Consider the following 19526-nt stretch of genomic DNA (forward strand, 5'->3'; position numbering starts at 1 on the left):
TGCAGTGTTTAAAACCAGCCATAGAGCACTTAACTAAAGGATACGGAAATGTTTTTTTCTTTTTTTTTTTTAGGATTTGATTTAGAGATTGGCCCTTTACAAAACAATTAGATCAATTAGATATTTATTATAAGACATCAGTTAAGCCAGGTTCATATCTAACTTCACATTCACTTTCACCTATCCTATGGTCTGGTTGACCGCTGGGGCACCACACAAGATCTGTTAACCTTTTTTTCTCCATTATTTTCTGCCATTTGTCTTTGATAGAATTTAATTCTGATGTTCTTTCTGAAAATATTGATACTTGCCTTTTTACCTACCTGGGTGGACCACTTCGGGAGCTGATTTTGAGTTTGTGTTTCCACACAGACTGTCTTTGTAACCTTGTTTATGTTATTTTGAGTTAGTTGGTGTTAGGACTTCAAGACGATAACTTCGTAATACGGACAGATACTCGACTGTGGCCTTTTCAGTTTAAACTTCATTCAATAGATAACGGTCTTAACCTTGTTCTTAATTCAATATTTAAGTATTTCATAAGCACTATGTTTCTCTTAGTCGGATGCCCCCCCCCCCCTTTTTATTTCTTTTCACTCTCTCGTCGTAACGCTCTCTCATTTAGTATTCTATTATCTTTTTTTTATACCTCCATGGTTCGCTCTCAACAAATAAAATGATAAAGTTATATCTACATTTAATTTTGTTTACTATAGAATGTCTACAAAAGCAAGTTGCGCGCCAAGGAGAGGTGTACGCACACAAAAAGTTGAAATAGTTAAGAACGGAATAAAGTTATGGTTTGGCCTAATCATGTACTTTTTGATCTGTCGGCTTGGAAAACCATATTTGGCCTAAATTGCTAATTAAGAATAGCTTTGGTCAATTTAAACGATGCAGTTTCGATCGTGAAAAGTGCTTAGTTGTCCTAGGCACACGGACAATAATAACTGGGGATGACCGGGAATGAAGTGAACGGCAACCCGAACATTAAATACCAAGACTACTTAGACATCCCCGCAACCCCCTTTTATGGAGTAGGCCTATACACAAACAATTATTAAGCAAACCAGTTGAAGCCTTCCATCTTCCTGCACTATAATGACCCCCCCCCCCATTCCCCAAAAATACATACACAATATTATCCAACGAAACGGAACAGTTTGAAAGAAGAAACATCGCAACTAATTCTAGCCCACACTTTACATGTTTATTTTACTTTGTCGGTCGACGGTCATAAATCTAGATGTAGAGAGGCATCTTATTTAGAATAACCCATTGTATATTTTAATGAAACTATTTTCTTTGAATTCTAAGAGCGCTAGATAACTATAAATGGTATCCGTGCTACGCTACTGTTAAAATAGTTGCTATATCGAACACTTATAGCTCCATCAATAAAACGGCCCGAAACAACGCTACCCTACAGCTGACTAAATTTTCTAGCCCTCCAATTCTAATTAAAGTCCCCTTTATTTTAGTCTGTTTCATCCTTGGATTAAGATCTAGAGAGGCACTTTAATTAGAATAACCCATCGTCACAACCCCCACCCCCACCATTTAAAAAAAACTTGCACATACACTCACGCTTTTAATAGGTCCTTATATTCATTGGGACACATTTTTTATGACTTGTCATTTTTTGCTTTAGAGTGTTTGCTGTACATTATATGTAGGCGTTTTAAAATTGTTCTACACATTTCATGAACTGATTGAACAATTAATTGAGAAGTCGAGAAAAGTCAGATACTAGTGTTAAAGATTTTTTTTTTGTTAGTAGGAAGGGAGGAGAGATGAATTACAGAAATGGGAATCAAATTGGAGCATGTCTTTCCACCCAGAAAAATGTCAGTTGTTAAGAGTAACAAAAAAAACTAAAACAAATTAATTCCACTTATTCATGGCAAACCAGTAACACAGACTAAAAACGCAAAATACCTAGGTGTTATAATAAATGAAAAACTGTCATGGAACCCACATATTGATGAAACTATAAAAAAATCAAACAAAGCATTAGGGTTTATTAAAAGAAATTTCTTTAAGTCAAATAAGAACATAAAACTAAAATGTTATTTAACCTTGGTTAGGCCAATAATAGAATATGCATCCTCCGTTTGGGACCCCTTAACTCAAGAAAACATTAAGAAACTGGAACAGACACAAAATAGAGCAGTGAGATTCATAACAAACGAATATTCACATTTGACTAGAGTAACACCTTTAGTAAAATCACTAAATTTAGAAAGCCTTCAGGGCAGGAGACTCAAAAGTAAAGTAGCAATTATACATAAAACACTGAACCATAATCTTCAAATACAAAAGCAAAACTTAACAAGGTTACAAAAGACAGTTTGTGTGTGGAGACATAAACTCAAAATCTGCCCCAGAAGTGGTCCACCCAGGCAGGCTTCAATATTTTCAGAAAGAACATCCGAATGAAATTATATCAAAGACAAATGAGAGATAAGAATGGAGAGAGAATGTTAACAGATCCCATAGGTCCCGCAGATCATAGGATAGGTGAAAGTGAATGTAAAGTTAGATGTGAACCTGGCCTAACTAGTTCCCCTTTCAGACCTTGTGGTCTATAGGGCAGATGATGTAAAGTTCATCTGTTTTTGTGGCCTACGGTTAAAGAGGGTGTCATGTAGCCAGCACAACGACCAACCGCCGTTACTCTTCCCCAACTAATGTCAGGTACCCATTAGAGCTGAGTGGACTAAGAGGCGCCCAAAGATTCCAAAGTTGAAAATCCCAGTCTTCACCAGGATTCGAACCCGGGACCCCCGGTTCGGAAGCCAAGCGCTCAGCCACCGCGCCTCCCCTGGCCTAACTGAAATCTTATAATTGATGTAATTGTTTTGAAAAGGCCCAATCTCTTATTCGAATGCTCAAAAAAAAAAAATAAAAATTTCCGCAATAAAAAAAGTTCACAAATATAAAGTTTACAAGATTACTATTCTTTTTAAATACTAATTACTATTTAGCATACTAATTAGCTTTTTCTCATAAAAAAACTGCTTGCATAACTGATTTTAAAAATTAGATTTTTCGCTTTCAGAAAAAAAAAAAAGTAGCCGTTGCATCAGAACTTTGAATGGTCTAAAATATTGTGATGTCCGATTCTCAATATCTTTTCTAGTTTACGAGATCTAAACGGGACAGACGGACAGACATTTCGCACAAAACTAATAGCGTCTTTTCCCCTTTCGGGGGCCGCTAATAAAATACTCTGAAAGACACAAAGATAAAGGCACATTCCTCGTCCCATATGCTAGGACAAATTTGTACAAATACTCCTTCTTCCCTAGTGCTATTAGAGCATGGAATGGGTTGCCTGAGCTAGCCAGGAAAACCAGTGACTTGGTATAATTTAAGTCATTGGTTAATATGCATGACTAAATCCATGACGCGTAGGACGTAATTATCTTCTTTTTTGAAGTAACGTCTGTATTCTATAAGATAAGAGAAAAGGAATTTACCGGTCAAAGCTATTTACATGTGTGGGTGCAGGCCGTCCCAATGCAAGTCAAACGTAGCTTTGGGATATTGTGGGATATCATTATGATACGCAGGGGGTACAAAAGGGGGTAGGGCCAGAGAGGGAGAGAGAAGGTGTGCTTATATATTAATATTACATCATTATTTGATGGAAATCTTTCTATATCTATATCTATATCTATCTATCTATCTATCTATCTATCTATCTATCTATCTATCTATCTATCTATCTATCTATCTATCTATCTATCTATCTATCTATCTATCTATCTATCTATCTATCTATATATATATATATATATATATATATATATATATATATATATATATATATATATATATATATATATATATATATATATATAATTTATTTTAATGCGGAACAAGTTAGTTGTTATACTTGTGACTGCTGTCAAATTGCAGTCATTCACCATCAACCTGTGATTACACTTGTTTATTTTATAAAAAAAATGCTTGTTCACATATGTATGTGTACCCAAATAATGTTAAAGCTTAGCAGCAAAGTTTTTTAAAGTGTGGAAATACGTCTTCTGGCACCCATTAAGCTACCGCAGAGGTATTGAATTTAACTTCTCTTACAGGTCATAATTTGCATGGAGTTATGTTCTCTGGAGCTGAATCAGCTTCTGCGTTAAATGGTGAGCTGATGGTATTGACAACTGGTTCTTGGCGTCTTAAAATTTGCTTATATAAATTCCATAATTAAGGGACTAGAAATATGTTCACCTTTCAACAAACGAAATGACGAAACCCTAACTCTGATGACTTAAGTAGCCACAGCCTTCTGAATAAATATGTGGTGTTATATCATGCAGCGTTGTGCAAACTTTTCTGTTTAGACTTTATGGTTGGGGTATTCTTTAAAACTGTTTTTCTTAGTCAAAGATCGAGCTCCATCAGTTGTTACACTTGCTATCTTGTTCCAAGTATACCCAACACTCAACACAGTTCTTAATAGCTTTGAATAAATACTGGCCTGAGAGTGTGTCTTAGATTGAGCGTATTGAAGTACAGCCAGTAAAACTAATCTTCGTTTACTTTTTATAATGAGAGAGCTTCAATAATTTATAGAGATATTTAGAATTACTTTTAATATATTAGCATTTTTATATGTATATACTGTGGGCACACAGCGGACCGCATAAAACAACTCGGCAAGCCGCATGTGTCCCGCGTGAGGTAATTTGCCTTCCCCTGGTCTACAGTAACTTATTTCAAATTTTGCCCCATTATTTTTCTTTAAAGGAGAGTACATGGGTGAGCATTACGATGCGCGCGGCGCAGAAAATGGAGGTTCCAGTGAGAGATGAGGAGAGAGAAGAGAGTGTGAGAGAGATAATGAGACGGAGAGAGAAATGGTGAGAAAGAGAGAAATAGCGAACCGTTCCGATTCAGGTTAGATGTCTAAATGGTTCAAGTTAGATGTCTAAATGGTTCAAGTTAGATGTCTAAATGGTTCAAGTTAGATGTCGAAATGGTTCAGGTTAGATGTCGAAATGGTTCAGGTTAGATGTCTAAATGGTTCAGGTTAGATGTCGAAATGGTTCAGGTTAGATGTCGAAATGGTTCAGGTTAGATGTCGAAATGGTTCAGGTTAGATGTCTAAATGGTTCAGGTTAGATGTCGAAGTTAGATGTCGAAATGGTTCAGGTTAGATGTCGAAATGGTTCAGCTTAGATGTCGAAATGGTTCAGGTTAGATGTCGAAATGGTTCAGGTTAGATGTCGAAATGGTTCAGGTTAGATGTCTAAATGGTTCAAGTTAGATGTCGAAATGGTTCAGGTTAGATGTCGAAATGGTTCAGGTTAGATGTCGAAATGGTTCAGGTTAGATGTCGAAATGGTTCAGGTTAGATGTCGAAATGGTTCAAGTTAGATGTCGAAATGGTTCAGGTTAGATGTCGAAATGGTTCAGGTTAGATGTCGAAATGGTTCAGGTTAGATGTCGAAATGGTTCAGGTTAGATGTCTAAATGGTTCAGGTTAGATGTCTAAATGGTTCAGGTTAGATGTCTAAATGGTTCAGGTTAGATGTCTAACTGGTTCAGGTTAGATGTCGAAATGGTTCAGGTTAGATGTCGAAATGGTTCAGGTTAGATGTCGAAATGGTTCAGGTTAGATGTCTAAATGGTTCAAGTAAGATGTCGAAATGGTTCAGGTTAGATGTCGAAATGGTTCAGGTTAGATGTCGAAATGGTTCAGGTTAGATGTCGAAATGGTTCAGGTTAGATGTCGAAATGGTTCAAGTTAGATGTCGAAATGGTTCAGGTTAGATGTCGAAATGGTTCAGGTTAGATGTCGAATTGGTTCAGGTTAGATGTCTAAATGGTTCAGGTTAGATGTCTAAATGGTTCAGGTTAGATGTCTAAATGGTTCAGGTTAGATGTCTAAATGGTTCAGGTTAGATGTCTAAATGGTTCAGGTTAGATGTCGAAATGGTTCAGGTTAGATGTCTAAATGGTTCAGGTTAGATGTCTAAATGGTTCAGGTTAGATGTCGAAATGGTTCAGGTTAGATGTCGAAATGGTTCAGGTTAGATGTCGAAATGTTTCAGGTTAGATGTCTAAATGGTTCAAGTTAGATGTCGAAATGGTTCAGGTTAGATGTCGAAATGGTTCAGGTTAGATGTCGAAATGGTTCAGGTTAGATGTCTAATTGGTTCAGGTTAGATGTCGAAATGGTTCAGGTTAGATGTCGAAATGGTTCAGGTTAGATGTCTAAATGGTTCAGGTTAGATGTCGAAGTTAGATGTCGAAATGGTTCAGGTTAGATGTCGAAATGGTTCAGGTTAGATGTCGAAATGGTTCAGGTTAGATGTCGAAATGGTTCAGGTTAGATGTCGAAATGGTTCAGGTTAGATGTCGAAATGGTTCAGGTTAGATGTCGAAATGGTTCAGGTTAGATGTCTAAATGGTTCAGGTTAGATGTCTAAATGGTTCAGGTTAGATGTCGAAATGGTTCAGGTTAGATGTCGAAATGGTTCAGGTTAGATGTCGAAATGGTTCAGGTTAGATGTCTAAATGGTTCAAGTTAGATGTCTAAATGGTTCAGGTTAGATGTCTAAATGGTTCAGGTTAGATGTCGAAATGGTTCAGGTTAGATGTCTAATTGGTTCAGGTTAGATGTCGAAATGGTTCAGGTTAGATGTCAAAATGGTTCAAGTTAGATGTCGAAATGGTTCAGGTTAGATGTCTAAATGGTTCAGGTTAGATGTCGAATTGGTTCAGGTTAGATGTCTAAATGGTTCAGGTTAGATGTCTAAATGGTTCAGGTTAGATGTCTAAATGGTTCAGGTTAGATGTCGAAATGGTTCAGGTTAGATGTCTAAATGGTTCAGGTTAGATGTCTAAATGGTTCAGGTTAGATGTCGAAATGGTTCAGGTTAGATGTCTAAATGGTTCAGGTTAGATGTCTAAATGGTTCAGGTTAGATGTCTAAATGGTTCAGGTTAGATGTCGAAATGGTTCAGGTTAGATGTCGAAATGGTTCAGGTTAGATGTCGAAATGGTTCAGGTTAGATGTCGAAATGGTTCAGGTTAGATGTCTAAATGGTTCAAGTTAGATGTCGAAATGGTTCAGGTTAGATGTCGAAATGGTTCAGGTTAGATGTCTAAATGGTTCAGGTTAGATGTCTAATTGGTTCAGGTTAGATGTCTAAATGGTTCAGGTTAGATGTCTAAATGGTTCAGGTTAGATGTCTAAATGGTTCAGGTTAGATGTCTAAATGGTTCAGGTTAGATGTCTAAATGGTTCAGGTTAGATGTCTAAATGGTTAAGGTTAGATGTCTAAATGGTTCAGGTTAGATGTCGAAATGGTTCAAGTTAGATGTCTAAATGGTTCAGGTTAGATGTCTAAATGGTTCAGGTTAGATGTCTAAATGGTTCAGGTTAGATGTCGAAATGGTTCAAGTTAGATGTCTAAATGGTTCAGGTTAGATGTCTAAATGGTTCAGGTTAGATGTCTAAATGGTTCAGGTTAGATGTCTAAATGGTTCAGGTTAGATGTCTAAATGGGAGAGTGAAGGAAAAAGGAGAGAGCGAGTCCTTCGATTCAACACAATAAATACTAGACTTAATACGTTTGAAAGTATGTCAGGGGGAATAGTTCAAGTGCGGGCTGTCTTATTCGAAGTTCAAAAAAAAAAATAACTTCAGGAAGGGGGACATTGCGGCCCTAATTAACAATAGGTATATCTAGCATAGGAATAAATCGGTGACCCGTCAAAATACAGAGGACAAAATAGCGCGGACAAAATAGCGCGGACAAAATAGCGCCGACAAAATAGCGCGAAATTTCCCGACAAAATAGCGCAAGATAAAATAGCGCGGATGATGTGTATAAAAGTACCGAATTATTAGTAATTTAATGTCCTGGGCATAATTTTTGTTGATGTCTCTATCTTTTTCAATATGAATAGATCTGAACTTATGCCATATTTGCAGAGAAGAGAGTATTGGTCTCGCTTAAAGACACTCCAAGGGAAACCTTTTACTTAGAACCACCAATGACAAGTTACTTTCGCTGGCATTGATGTGAAGTTGGCAGCATCTGACATTTGAAGAAATACGGTATATATATATATATATATATATATATATATACACAATACCATACCTTATTTTAGGTACTGGTTACAAATATACAAATAGAATCACTGAACTTATTTAGCTATAATCATTACCACTGTAGAACTCATGACTTGCTCTTGTATTGCTAGAATCTGTGAAGGCAAAACGTGTTACTGTAGAGTAAATACTGAAAATGTTCTAGCTGAGGACAAACAACTGAATCAATGATATAAATATATATATGTATGTTATACTTTGTTAATCCATTGTCAGTTGATGTCAGATTAGCACTCTCAAATAGATTAGACCAGGGGTGGGCAAGTTACGTCCCGCGGGCCACAAGCGGCCAGTCGGAGCGTTTTATGTGGACTGAGAACACCTACAAATATTAGGTGTGTCCACAGATTATATATATATGTTAAAGTACTTTTAAACATCTATATAAATTATTTAAACTTTAAACTTCTTGTGGCAAAAGAGGTGACAAAAGAAAAACCAAACAAAAACATAGACCATACATGTCTTACAAAAAAGTAAGTTAAACGAAGTTTATTCCCATTCGTAAGATGTCGAAACATTTCAAGAAGTAAAACTGAGGCCGTTATTTATTTAAAATTCATGCTAACAAGAACTGCGTTGAAAGTGTTGAGTTTGCATGGAATAAGATGGCGAGTGTAAAATCTGATCGTGCTCTTGCTTTGAGAAAAAACATAGTTTTAATACAATTAAAGAACAACATCCCAACCATAGACTCTAGACGGGAAAGTTTGTGTGAAGCTGCATGATGAATATCAAACATGTTATTGGCCCAATGAACTCAGTTCTCCAACTTATCAGAGTTCGTAGTCTTCACCACATGCTGTTTCGAGAAGTGGCCTACATGAAGATTTAGAAACAAAACATTCCGATGTTTGGGACCACTGTAGTATCCTTGACTGTGGAATTGGAAAGCACATTTTTTAGAACTTGGAACCAGTTTTCAATGCCTTCAATTCACAATTTAGTGCAGAAGCTGATTCATATATATATATAATATTGATAGAGAGATAAGATGAACCCAAATCTGGACACTATTTTCAGAGCAGTCAAACTCAAATACAGTAATTCCAGTGCAATTGATATTGGTTATTGATTTTGATATTGATATTGATTGATATATATATATGTTCAAGTATTGTTTATCTTTTGAAACTCAAGTTTCGGTACTATGACGTTAATACGACAGACTCATGCTAAAAACAGTAAAACCCAAATCTTGTTATTTTTATCTAGGCAGTTAGGGCTACACCCATGTCTTGTTATTTGATCGGAACAGCAAACCTCAAGTTTTGTTATTCAGATTATAGCAGTTCAATCCAAAATACATAAATACATCGTAGGCGTAGTGAATGACTGTAAAAACGCTTGGCTTTCGAATCGAGGGTTTTCGAGTTTAAATCAAGGTATTTTCTAGGAATATAAACTTTTGGATTTTTAGGACTTCCCTGAGTCCACCTAATTCTCATTGGTAACTGACATACTTTGGAGAAGTAAAGGTGGTTGTCTTGGACACATGACACCTTTGTTAATCGTCATCTGCTCCTCCCACCCATGAATAGAAAGGTCTAAAAGGGGTACCTTTACTTTACAACTACTCCCTTTCATATATTCAACAGGATCTTATTATTCTGATTTCAACAGGTAAACCCAAATTTCGAAATTCGACAATTCTAATCAAATCGTGTTATATCTAATTCGACTTTCTTGAGTAATTATCAGGAATGATTTGACTGAGCGGCTAACGTGTTAAGTCCAAGGCCATTCAGATATACTACAAACTGACAATTTTGAATTAGCCAAAGTAACTGTGTCATTTTCTTTTCTAATATGTATGCATAGTACCTTACCAGGTAATTGTTTCCTTTAACAGTTTTCTAGAGAACATTGAGAGGACTAGAGGACAGGATATCAACATATGTCAAGAAGACGTCTTTAAACTAATGCTTTTCCATTGTGTTTCACATTCAATAGTAACAACAACAAAAACACAATATCAAGAAAAGTAGTTTTCAATCAAGTTTTCTTCCAATGTGTAAACACATTGGCCAGATTCGAAATATTTATAAAACAAAACAAATAAACGAGATAAACATTGGGTGAATGGAGACGAATGATTTTAAAAGCCAACAATAAGTTCTTTGAGAATGTAATGAATCTACCCATTCCTCTTTTTACAAAGCTTATATCAACCCTATCTGTCTGTCTGGTACAAATCTTCTGCAGGTTTATTTCTTCTACTTTCCGAGACAATAAATGAATCAATAAAAAAATTAACCAATTAGTTAACTGATAAGGGGTAATTAATTTCTTTTGTTTTATAAAAAAGGAAGGTACAACTTGCAGTGTTAAGAACTATATCAATCATTGTGTGGTTCTATCCTTTTATCAGCTTAGTTAATTTCTTTTTTCTTTTGCTTGTTTAACATAAGTCGGATTTTCTTCAAAGGACTTGAGTGCTGTCAACTAGGATTTTGTTTTTATCTTCTTGGATGACGTCTCCTCTTCTACTTTAGTAAAAAGAATTAAAAAGTTATCCACTCGGGCACATCTGCATCTACTGATCTATTACCATCGAACAGCTAAACTATTGTTCAGACGATTGACAACGATTGATAAAGTATAGTGTGAATTAAGTTGTGTATAAATCTAGCATGAAAGATAATAATCCTGACAACTGAAGAACGTGTAAGAAGGTTTAATGCAAGAGACTTATGCAATACAGAGTGGTGTTAAGATTGTGGAGATTACGGTCAAGAGTTTGTTGGTAAACCCACAGCAAGACTCATCGGATTAAAACAAACAGACTATATAAATAAATGTTAATTTATTACTTAATATTGCATCGTATTTAAAACCAAAATAAAAAGCATTTAAAATAGGCTTAGTATTGGTATAGTAAATGGTGGAATATAGTCATATACTTTGTATATTTTTTACTATACAAATCACTTGAACATAACTTGAGTTGTAATTTGACTGGGAAAAGTTTTTTTTTTTTTTTTTTGCATAAAATTGCAGGAAAAGGGAATAAAGCATTTAAAATAGTTTTGCTATTGCCGAGAAGTAAAGCATGCGGACTTAGAACGAGACAGCTGGAGATCACTCACAAAGGCCGCGGGATACGCATTTGAGACCGAAAGAAAATCCGCAGACGGCGAAAAGAAAATCTTAATCGACCACCGGCGGACAATAGTTATGCTTGCCCTGGATGTGGCAAAATATGTAGGTCACAGCTGGGATTTCATAGCCACGAGAAACATTGCATTCCTCATTAATCTTCGGACTCGAAGACAAGCCTTATTAACTATTGCCGAGTCAAGAATACTTAGCTCTTATTCCTCATTAATCTTCGTACTCGAAGACAAGCCTTATTAACTATTACCGAGTCAAGAATACTTAGCTCTTATGAATGAACAAATACAATTTGTATTTCTAACTGTCATCGTTCACTATAAGCCCTGCATGAAATGTATTTATTACAAAGCTTATATCAGCTCAGTCTGTCTGTCTGTTAAAAAGTTTGAACAAATGTTTTCTCCCATTTTCCTCGGATCCAGTAGAAACTAGTGACCACCCTTTATATTTCTGTAACGGGGGAGGGGGGGTTGATTCATATTGACCATGTTAACTTCTAACTTGAGCAACTCTTTTCTTTTTTTTTTAACTTTAAGTTTCATTTTCATCATCATCATCTGCCACTTGACTTTCATCGTAGGGGTACTGTGACAGCGTAACCAAGTCCCGCCCCTTTTCTGGTCAGCAGCTATTCTTAGCAGGATATCATGTGATAGTCCATCCGTTCTTTTGCTTTGTCTAGCCAGCTTGTCTTCGGATGACCCTTTCTTAGTGCTCCCTCCACTGTACCATGAAGGATGTCTTCTGACAGTGAGTTTTGTCTAGCAATATGACCGAATCAGCTCAGCTTTCGTCTCATCACAGTATTGGCTAATTCTCCTTTGTGCCAGCCAATGTTGAGTTGTAATAGAACAAGCTCATTTGTCTTCTATTCCTGGTATATGTAGCATTTACTCTCAAAGGCTTGAATTCTTATTTCAGTCTCAGCGTACAGAGTCCAACTTTTACAACTATGATCCATAGACCACTAGCAAAGAATACAGTTTTAATTTGTCATGGAAGCTAATGTTACTCTTCCATTGTTTCCACAGTTTGCTCATGCGGATTCCAAGCTTAAACGGGTTTTTGTCTATTTAATTCTTATCCTCCATCTCTTGATATGTTTGACCCAAGGTATTTAAATGAGTCAACTTCCAATGTTTGGCCATTCAACTGAATGCAACATCTCTTACTATCTCCACCACAAACTAGTATTTTTAGATGGAAAAAATGCGCTTACTATAAAACTATCATAAGCACTTGGTGTGTATGTGTGTGACGCAATCTGCGTATATTGACAACAAAATGGAAGACTTTATTGTTGTTTAAAGAAATGCATTTACATCTAGTAAATCTAGTGTGAATGAGACTCAAATCCAATGGATAAGAAACAAGTCAGTAAGAAAGGCGCCACCTCGCGTACATCAGGCGTCCAGTTCACCAAAGGAAGACTCAAGCTTAATAATTTAAGAGGAAAGGCTATGAGGGTAATGTAGTCTAGAATCTAGATCAGTAGTACTACTAGTACTAGATCTAGTCTAGTAGTAGTTACAGTAGGCCTAGGCTAAGTAAGGAACACAAAAAAATAGATAGATCTAGTCTATTTCGTATACATATAGAACCAAATATGTAAAAAAAAAAATATAGTTCCCCTCTTAGACATTGTCATCTATGGGGCAGATGACATAAAGGTCATCTTTTTCTGTGATCCACGGTTAACGAGGGTGTCACAACGACCAACCGCCTTTACTTTTACCTAACTAATGTTAGGTACCCAGTAGTGCTGGGTGGATTCATAGGCGCCCGAAAGTAAAAATCCCAGTCTTCACCAGGATTCGAACCAAAAATCATGTTGAATGTTGATCTATATTATTCTATATTTAGAGTTTAAGAATAAAGGCTATGATTATGAAGGTACAGAGTGATGTAGATCTAGTCTAGATCTTATTGCTTAAGCCAATCTTGATTAGTTAGGCCAGTTTTAGATCTAAACTGATTTATAGATCTATATAAGATAAAATATAGATTTACACCTCTGTGTAGCTCTATTTTATTCCATATATAGAGCTTAAATTTTGTAGACCATAAGGGGATTTAATGTTCACATCTATATGATATATTAGCAATGTGTAGAATTAAAGAGGCTTTTACCTTCCAGTATATCAACAACAACTAGATTTCAAACATAGTGTGTAGGACTACGAATGACTCCCAGGGAGACTGGAGATACACAATAGAAATAATAATAGAGGGAGGATCTACTTATCACTTATACTGGTGCATCTAAAATATTCTTCAAATTCTTATGTCTTACGTTTTTATCAGACAGTATACATAATTTACGAAACACATTAGGTCAATTATTCTGTAGAATTACGAAACGATATAGCTTGCATTATTTCCACACAAAAGCCAAATTTAAAAAATCTTGATTTCTACAGAATGACCATATGAGACAGATTAATTTATTTCTATAGAATTACCATTTGAAACAGATACATTTCTATTTCTATAGAATTACCATTTGAAACAGATACATTTATATTTCTATAGAATTATCATTTCAAACAGATACATTTATATTTCTATAGAATTACCATTTGAAACAGCTTAATTTATTTTTAAAGAATTGCCATCTGAAATAGATACATTTATTTGTATAGAATTTGACGCATGTTCCCGTAACAGTTTTTCATCGCTGGAAGTAGTAATGGAACTAAGTACTCAGTTACTTATAAAATGCTTTCAATGGGTGCGTCTCAAAAGCATCTAACAACAATCCAACATATGGCGTCCACCCCCACGTGTGGCTAAAATATTGAGCACGGCTAAACTGTTTATCCTATCCTAAACAGAAAAAGGGGCAAAGGCGTGTAAGTGACGCCTAAACCAGTAAGCTTTGGGCAGGAGGGGCTCATTAGACTTGACCAGTAAGCTTTGGGCAGGAGGGGCTCATTAGACTTGACCAGTAAGCTTTGGGCAGGAGGGGCTCATTAGACTTGACTGGCTAGAGACCTACGAAAAATCTGAATTCCAATATGGAAAAGTCCTCGAGAGAAAACCTTGAGAAAAAATCAGGAGCCGGTGACACTCTTTGGTAGCTTGCAGCACTCAATGCTATACATTGGCAGAACCTGCAATGTCGCTAATCCCAAACAGTACTTGCCATTCCTTTGGACAGATCAGCTGCGTGGAGTGTGTGTGTGTGTGTGGGGGGCAACCGTTGTATGTGCGACAGCGTTCTGACCCTAGCTAATGCCCAGGCATTCTTCCCCGTACTGGTTTCACGACTGAAGGAGGTCATATACCATTCGACAAAGTTTGAATTACTTGTTTTTTGTAGAATGACAAAGAATGCGAGGGTTGCTCCTTTCTAACAGTCTCTCAAATGGATCCTGTCTACTTTCTACCAACCCTACCGATGAAGAGAGCCAAACCAATCTGGATGTCTGACCAACCTCTCTACGTTTTAACAGATCACGGATATTTGCCACCCACCACACCAAAACCCATGAACTTGTGGACTCAGGGTAAGATAAATACATTATCATCAATTATCTAATTAAAAGTTCTTGTCGGAAATAGGGATGCCAATTATGCCGTGAGGAAAAATTAAACAAGAATTTTGACGACAAAAGGGTTATAACGTAGCAACTAGGATACAGACTTAATAACTTGGATACATTTTTTTTCCCACGAAATGCATATTTCCAGAGGCATGTTAGGCCACGGAGTGAGGTTTTTCCCTAGGCTCTTCTTTCGTGTACGGGACTTTGATGTGGTCTAACTTACGGTACGTTTGCAACTAATGAAGAGATATGCCAATGCACAATGCCTTAGGTTGAGTATATAATGAGCTCAATAATACCTTACCAGTGCCTCCAACCCTACTAGATTTTACAATTAACACATGACAAAATCCAACGGTCTTTTACACAGGATTGAACAAATGATAGTATCACTAAAATTTGGGTTTAAAGGCTAGTTCTTATCAGGTCAGATTATCAGTAGACCTAAATCGAGCTTAATTAATCACAAATTACATAAGAATATCATAATTAAATGTTTGGGTGATAAGGGAAAAAAAACTACAACGTAATCGTAGCCTGTAAGTGTGACTATTTATATTCTACAAGGAACTTTTTAGTCGGTTTTGAAATTCCTAAAAAAAAAAATAAATGCAATTCTTTGTTACAAGTTTATCATTGAAAGAAGTACCGGTAGCCTAAAAAAAGGTGAATGCTAATTATTGCGTTGAACGCAAGTATAAGCAAATAAAAAACAACTAATAGCCAGTGTTACATGTTAAAATTTTAAAACAATATTGTTAGGCGTCACATTGGCCTATATATTATTTGGATTAATTTGATATTCACCTTTGTTCCACACTTTGCATTACACTTAACTAGATAGGGAAGAATTGCAAGATGAGAGAGAGGATAAAAAGGTTATCGGACGTCGACAGAGTATGAAAAGTGGCCTAGTACAGATGCAAGAAAGTAGAAAAAGACAAGAAGCCTTCAGGAAGTCTCTGCTAAATATTGTTATGTAAGTAGGCCTACTTTAGACACATACTGAGGTGTTTGTTTTCTGCGTAGGTCCAGCATGTGAAGGTCATGTCCAGTGTGTCTGTTCGTAACACTTCAACAATGTGATGTGAGACGTGTTTGCACTCGCTTACTGTTTATGTGTAGTACAATCTTGTTGAATTGAGCCGTGTTATTGGTATGCTATTATGGTTTTGTTATTTCATTACAACTGCTGACCATAGCTTTGGATGTCATTTGTAGACATTCTGCTAAATTTATAAATATATAAAATCTAAGTCTAAAAAAAGTGGACATACTGCTGGACGCTCTTATGGAAGTACTTAAAAGAGGTAAACATACTTCTAAACATAGCTATCAAGTACCTTTTAGACATACTTCTAAACATAGCTATCAAGTACCTTTTAGACAAACTTCTAAACATAGCTATCAAGTACCTTTTAGACAAACTTCTAAACATAGCTATCAAGTACCTTTTAGACAAACTTCTAAACATAGCTATCAAGTACCTTTTAGACATACTTCTAAACATAGCTATCAGGTACCTTTTAGACATACTTCTAAACATAGCTATCAAGTTCCTTTTAGACATACTTCTAAACATAGCTATCAAGTACCTTTTAGACAAACTTCTAAACATAGCTATCAAGTACCTTTTAGACAAACTTCTAAACATAGCTATCAAGTACCTTTTAGACAAACTTCTAAACATAGCTATCAAGTACGTTTTAGACAAACTTCTAAACAAAGCTATCAAGTACCTTTTAGACAAACTTCTAAACATAGCTATCAAGTACCTTTTAGACAAACTTCTAAACATAGCTATCAAGTACCTTTTAGACAAACTTCTAAACATAGCTATCAAGTACCTTTTAGACAAACTTCTAAACATAGCTATCAAGTACGTTTTAGACAAACTTCTAAACATAGCTATCAAGTACCTTTTAGACAAACTTCTAAACATAGCTATCAAGTACCTTTTAGACAAACTTCTAAACATAGCTATCAAGTACCTTTTAGACAAACTTCTAAACATAGCTATCAAGTACCTTTTAGACAAACTTCTAAACATAGCTATCAAGTACCTTTTAGACAAACGTCTAAACATAGCTATCAAGTACCTTTTAGACAAACTTCTAAACATAGCTATCAAGTACGTTTTAGACAAACTTCTAAACATAGCTATCAAGTACCTTTTAGACAAACTTCTAAACATAGCTATCAAGTACCTTTTAGACAAACTTCTAAACATAGCTATCAAGTACCTTTTAGACAAACTTCTAAACATAGCTATCAAGTACCTTTTAGACAAACTTCTAAACATAGCTATCAAGTACCTTTTAGACAAACTTCTAAACAAAGATATGTATGGCCTAAATGTAGGCCTAAGGGACTATGTATAAGTATTTTGTAGACACACTATTAAATAAAGATATGCAGGGCCTATATGTAAGTACCGGTACTTTGTAGACACACTACTAAATATAAGGATTGAAGTACTTAAACATATACTGCTAAAATGCTAACAGCTAAATCTAGATTGTCAAAAGCAAATCCAGGATGGCTGCATAGTCGTGTGGTATTGCCATCACGGGTGGTTCTGAGTTCTAACCTTGCGATCCCATCATCCCCTGCTGTTCTGTAAGAGGTAGGCTAATAATCTCCATTTATGAGGGAAAGTCTGGAACATATTTTTAAAAATCCCAGATGGTGCCTTGTAGAATTGGCCAGTAAAACGTTGAAAATGTAGGCTATGCTTAAAATTATTTATCTTATATAATACAGACGTTACTTCAAAAAAGAAGATGATTACGTCCTACGCGTCATGCATTTAGTCATGCATATTAACCAATGACTTACATTCTGGCAAGTCACTGGTTTTCCTGACTTGCTCAGGCAACCCATTCCATGCTCTAATAGCACTAGGGAAGAAGGAGTATTTGTACAAATTTGTCCTAGCATCTGGAACGTGGAATGTACTTTTATCTTTGTGCCTTTCTGAGTATTTTATTAAATTTTGGTTTTGTATTTGAAGATTATGGTTCAATGTTTTATGTTTAATTGATATTTTTCATTTGAGTCTTCTATCCTGAAGGCTTTCTAAATTTAGTGATTTTACTAAAGGTCTTACTCGAGTCAAATGTGAATTTATTCGTTTCTTATGAATCTCACTGCTCTATTTTGTGCCTGTTCCAGTTTCTTAATGTTTTCTTGGCCTAACCAAGGTTAAATAATGCTTTGTTTGATTTTTGATAGTTTCGTCAATATGACCTTTTTTTTTAAATTTATTTTAACACATAGGTATTTTGCGTTTTTTTTTATTTCAAAGGATTAACCATGATTAATTTAAAAATCAATGTAGCGTAACCACGGAATATTAATTTCATTCAGAGAACTTCACCTAATTTTATTCTAAAAGGAAGACAAAAATCATAGGTCTACTTTTGTTTTGCTTAAAGCTAGTATTTCTGTTTAGGCAAGGCAAATCTGGAAGCCCTGAAGCTGCACGAGAATCTACATCCACAAGCCCAAAAGTTGAAAAGGGATCAAAGTTATCCTCGAGTGAAGTTGATCTATTTGTAAGATAATTTTTGGAATGTATTGTTAAACTAATTAAAGGTATTATAAAATATCATATTAATTAAAGCTATTATAAAGACGCTAGCTAGGTTAATAAAGCTATTATGAAAACGTTAGATAGGTAAATAAAGCTATTATAAAGATTCTAGCTAGGTTAATACATTATTTTAAAGATGTAAATATTCAAGGTTTTAACAATAATAGGTTAAATAAGCATCTGACAGCGGTATTGAACGGAAGTTGTTAACTCTCAGTTTAGCCTTGCTAGCTCCACACTTCTTCAATTTAGAAAAATCGAGTTGTAGTTTATAGTAGCGTCATGTCAATTTATTTTATCCAACCATGTTGATAGTATTATAAAAACTGCTAGGTGATCTTGTCCCAAAATATCCCATTTATGTCCCAAAGCTCCTATGTTTTGACTGATATGAGCCTACAATAAAAGCTAAACGTGTTTTCAACTCGAAATAGCCACAAATAATTATTCAAAGTATTTTCTACCACAGCGCTACTTCTATTACATCCACAATGGCGTAGATGTTAGTGACGTCCAGCCGATGTCAGACGCTGTAATTGGGAACATACTTAACAGACTTAGTGCCAATCTAAAGGTAGTTGTTGGAATACATTCCTTGTCAAACTCTTCAATCATAATTTAACATTCATTGCTAGTAAATGCTCATATTTAATGCAGATACAAAAAAGTACACCACCACTGGTTTCTCAAACTTTTACGAGTGAAATTCCCAATTCCAGACGAAAACAATATTACGTTTGCACCCCCTGAACGAGGGTCAAAGGGAGCGCTGTGTTGCCCTGCATTCAGAGCTGCGCAAATGCATTTTTTTTTCTGGCGTATAAAGAGAAGTTGTTGTATTTTTTTATTAAAGCCTAGGATGGCTGTCATGGCTTAGGTATCAGATTGTCAACACAATATTCCAGAGTTCAAGCCATGCCCAACTTCAACTCCAGCCGTCCCGAGAAATGTTTTAACTAATAATCTTCCTGAAGGAACTTCCAAAACATATAAAATAAACCAAACAGTGGAAAACAGATGAAGCCTACATATAGCACACATTTGGTCGTTGTGCTGGCCACGTGACACTTTGTTAACCGTGGGCCACAGAAACAAATGACCATTACATCTTCTGCCCTAT

The 19526-nt window shown here is 35.7% G+C and overlaps 2 protein-coding genes across 3 annotated transcripts in view; one reads left to right on the forward strand and one right to left on the reverse strand.

Moving 5' to 3' along the window:
* LOC106068920 (chitotriosidase-1-like) overlaps positions 1-15133 on the reverse strand; it is a 39386-nt gene extending 24253 nt beyond the window's left edge. Inside the window, exons 1-2 of the mRNA XM_056028428.1 lie at positions 15116-15133; positions 8203-8241 (exon numbers count right to left, since the gene is read on the reverse strand). Coding sequence (XP_055884403.1) covers positions 8203-8217 — 15 coding nt within the window. The 5' untranslated portion in view covers positions 8218-8241; positions 15116-15133. The remainder of the gene's footprint in view (positions 1-8202; positions 8242-15115) is intronic.
* LOC106068923 (dynein axonemal heavy chain 7-like) overlaps positions 12520-19526 on the forward strand; it is a 70131-nt gene continuing 63124 nt past the window's right edge. The window contains exons 1-5 of one of the 2 annotated variants that reach the window (XM_056028420.1): positions 12520-12729; positions 14586-14772; positions 15652-15790; positions 18266-18368; positions 18876-18980. In XM_056028420.1, the coding sequence (XP_055884395.1) occupies positions 12622-12729; positions 14586-14772; positions 15652-15790; positions 18266-18368; positions 18876-18980 (642 nt within the window). In that variant the 5' untranslated portion in view covers positions 12520-12621. The remainder of the gene's footprint in view (positions 12730-14585; positions 14773-15651; positions 15791-18265; positions 18369-18875; positions 18981-19526) is intronic. The other variant, XM_013228421.2, reaches the window with a different exon arrangement.

This window comes from Biomphalaria glabrata, chromosome 5 (genome assembly GCF_947242115.1).
Source record: "Biomphalaria glabrata chromosome 5, xgBioGlab47.1, whole genome shotgun sequence".
Taxonomy (NCBI): domain Eukaryota; kingdom Metazoa; phylum Mollusca; class Gastropoda; family Planorbidae; genus Biomphalaria; species Biomphalaria glabrata.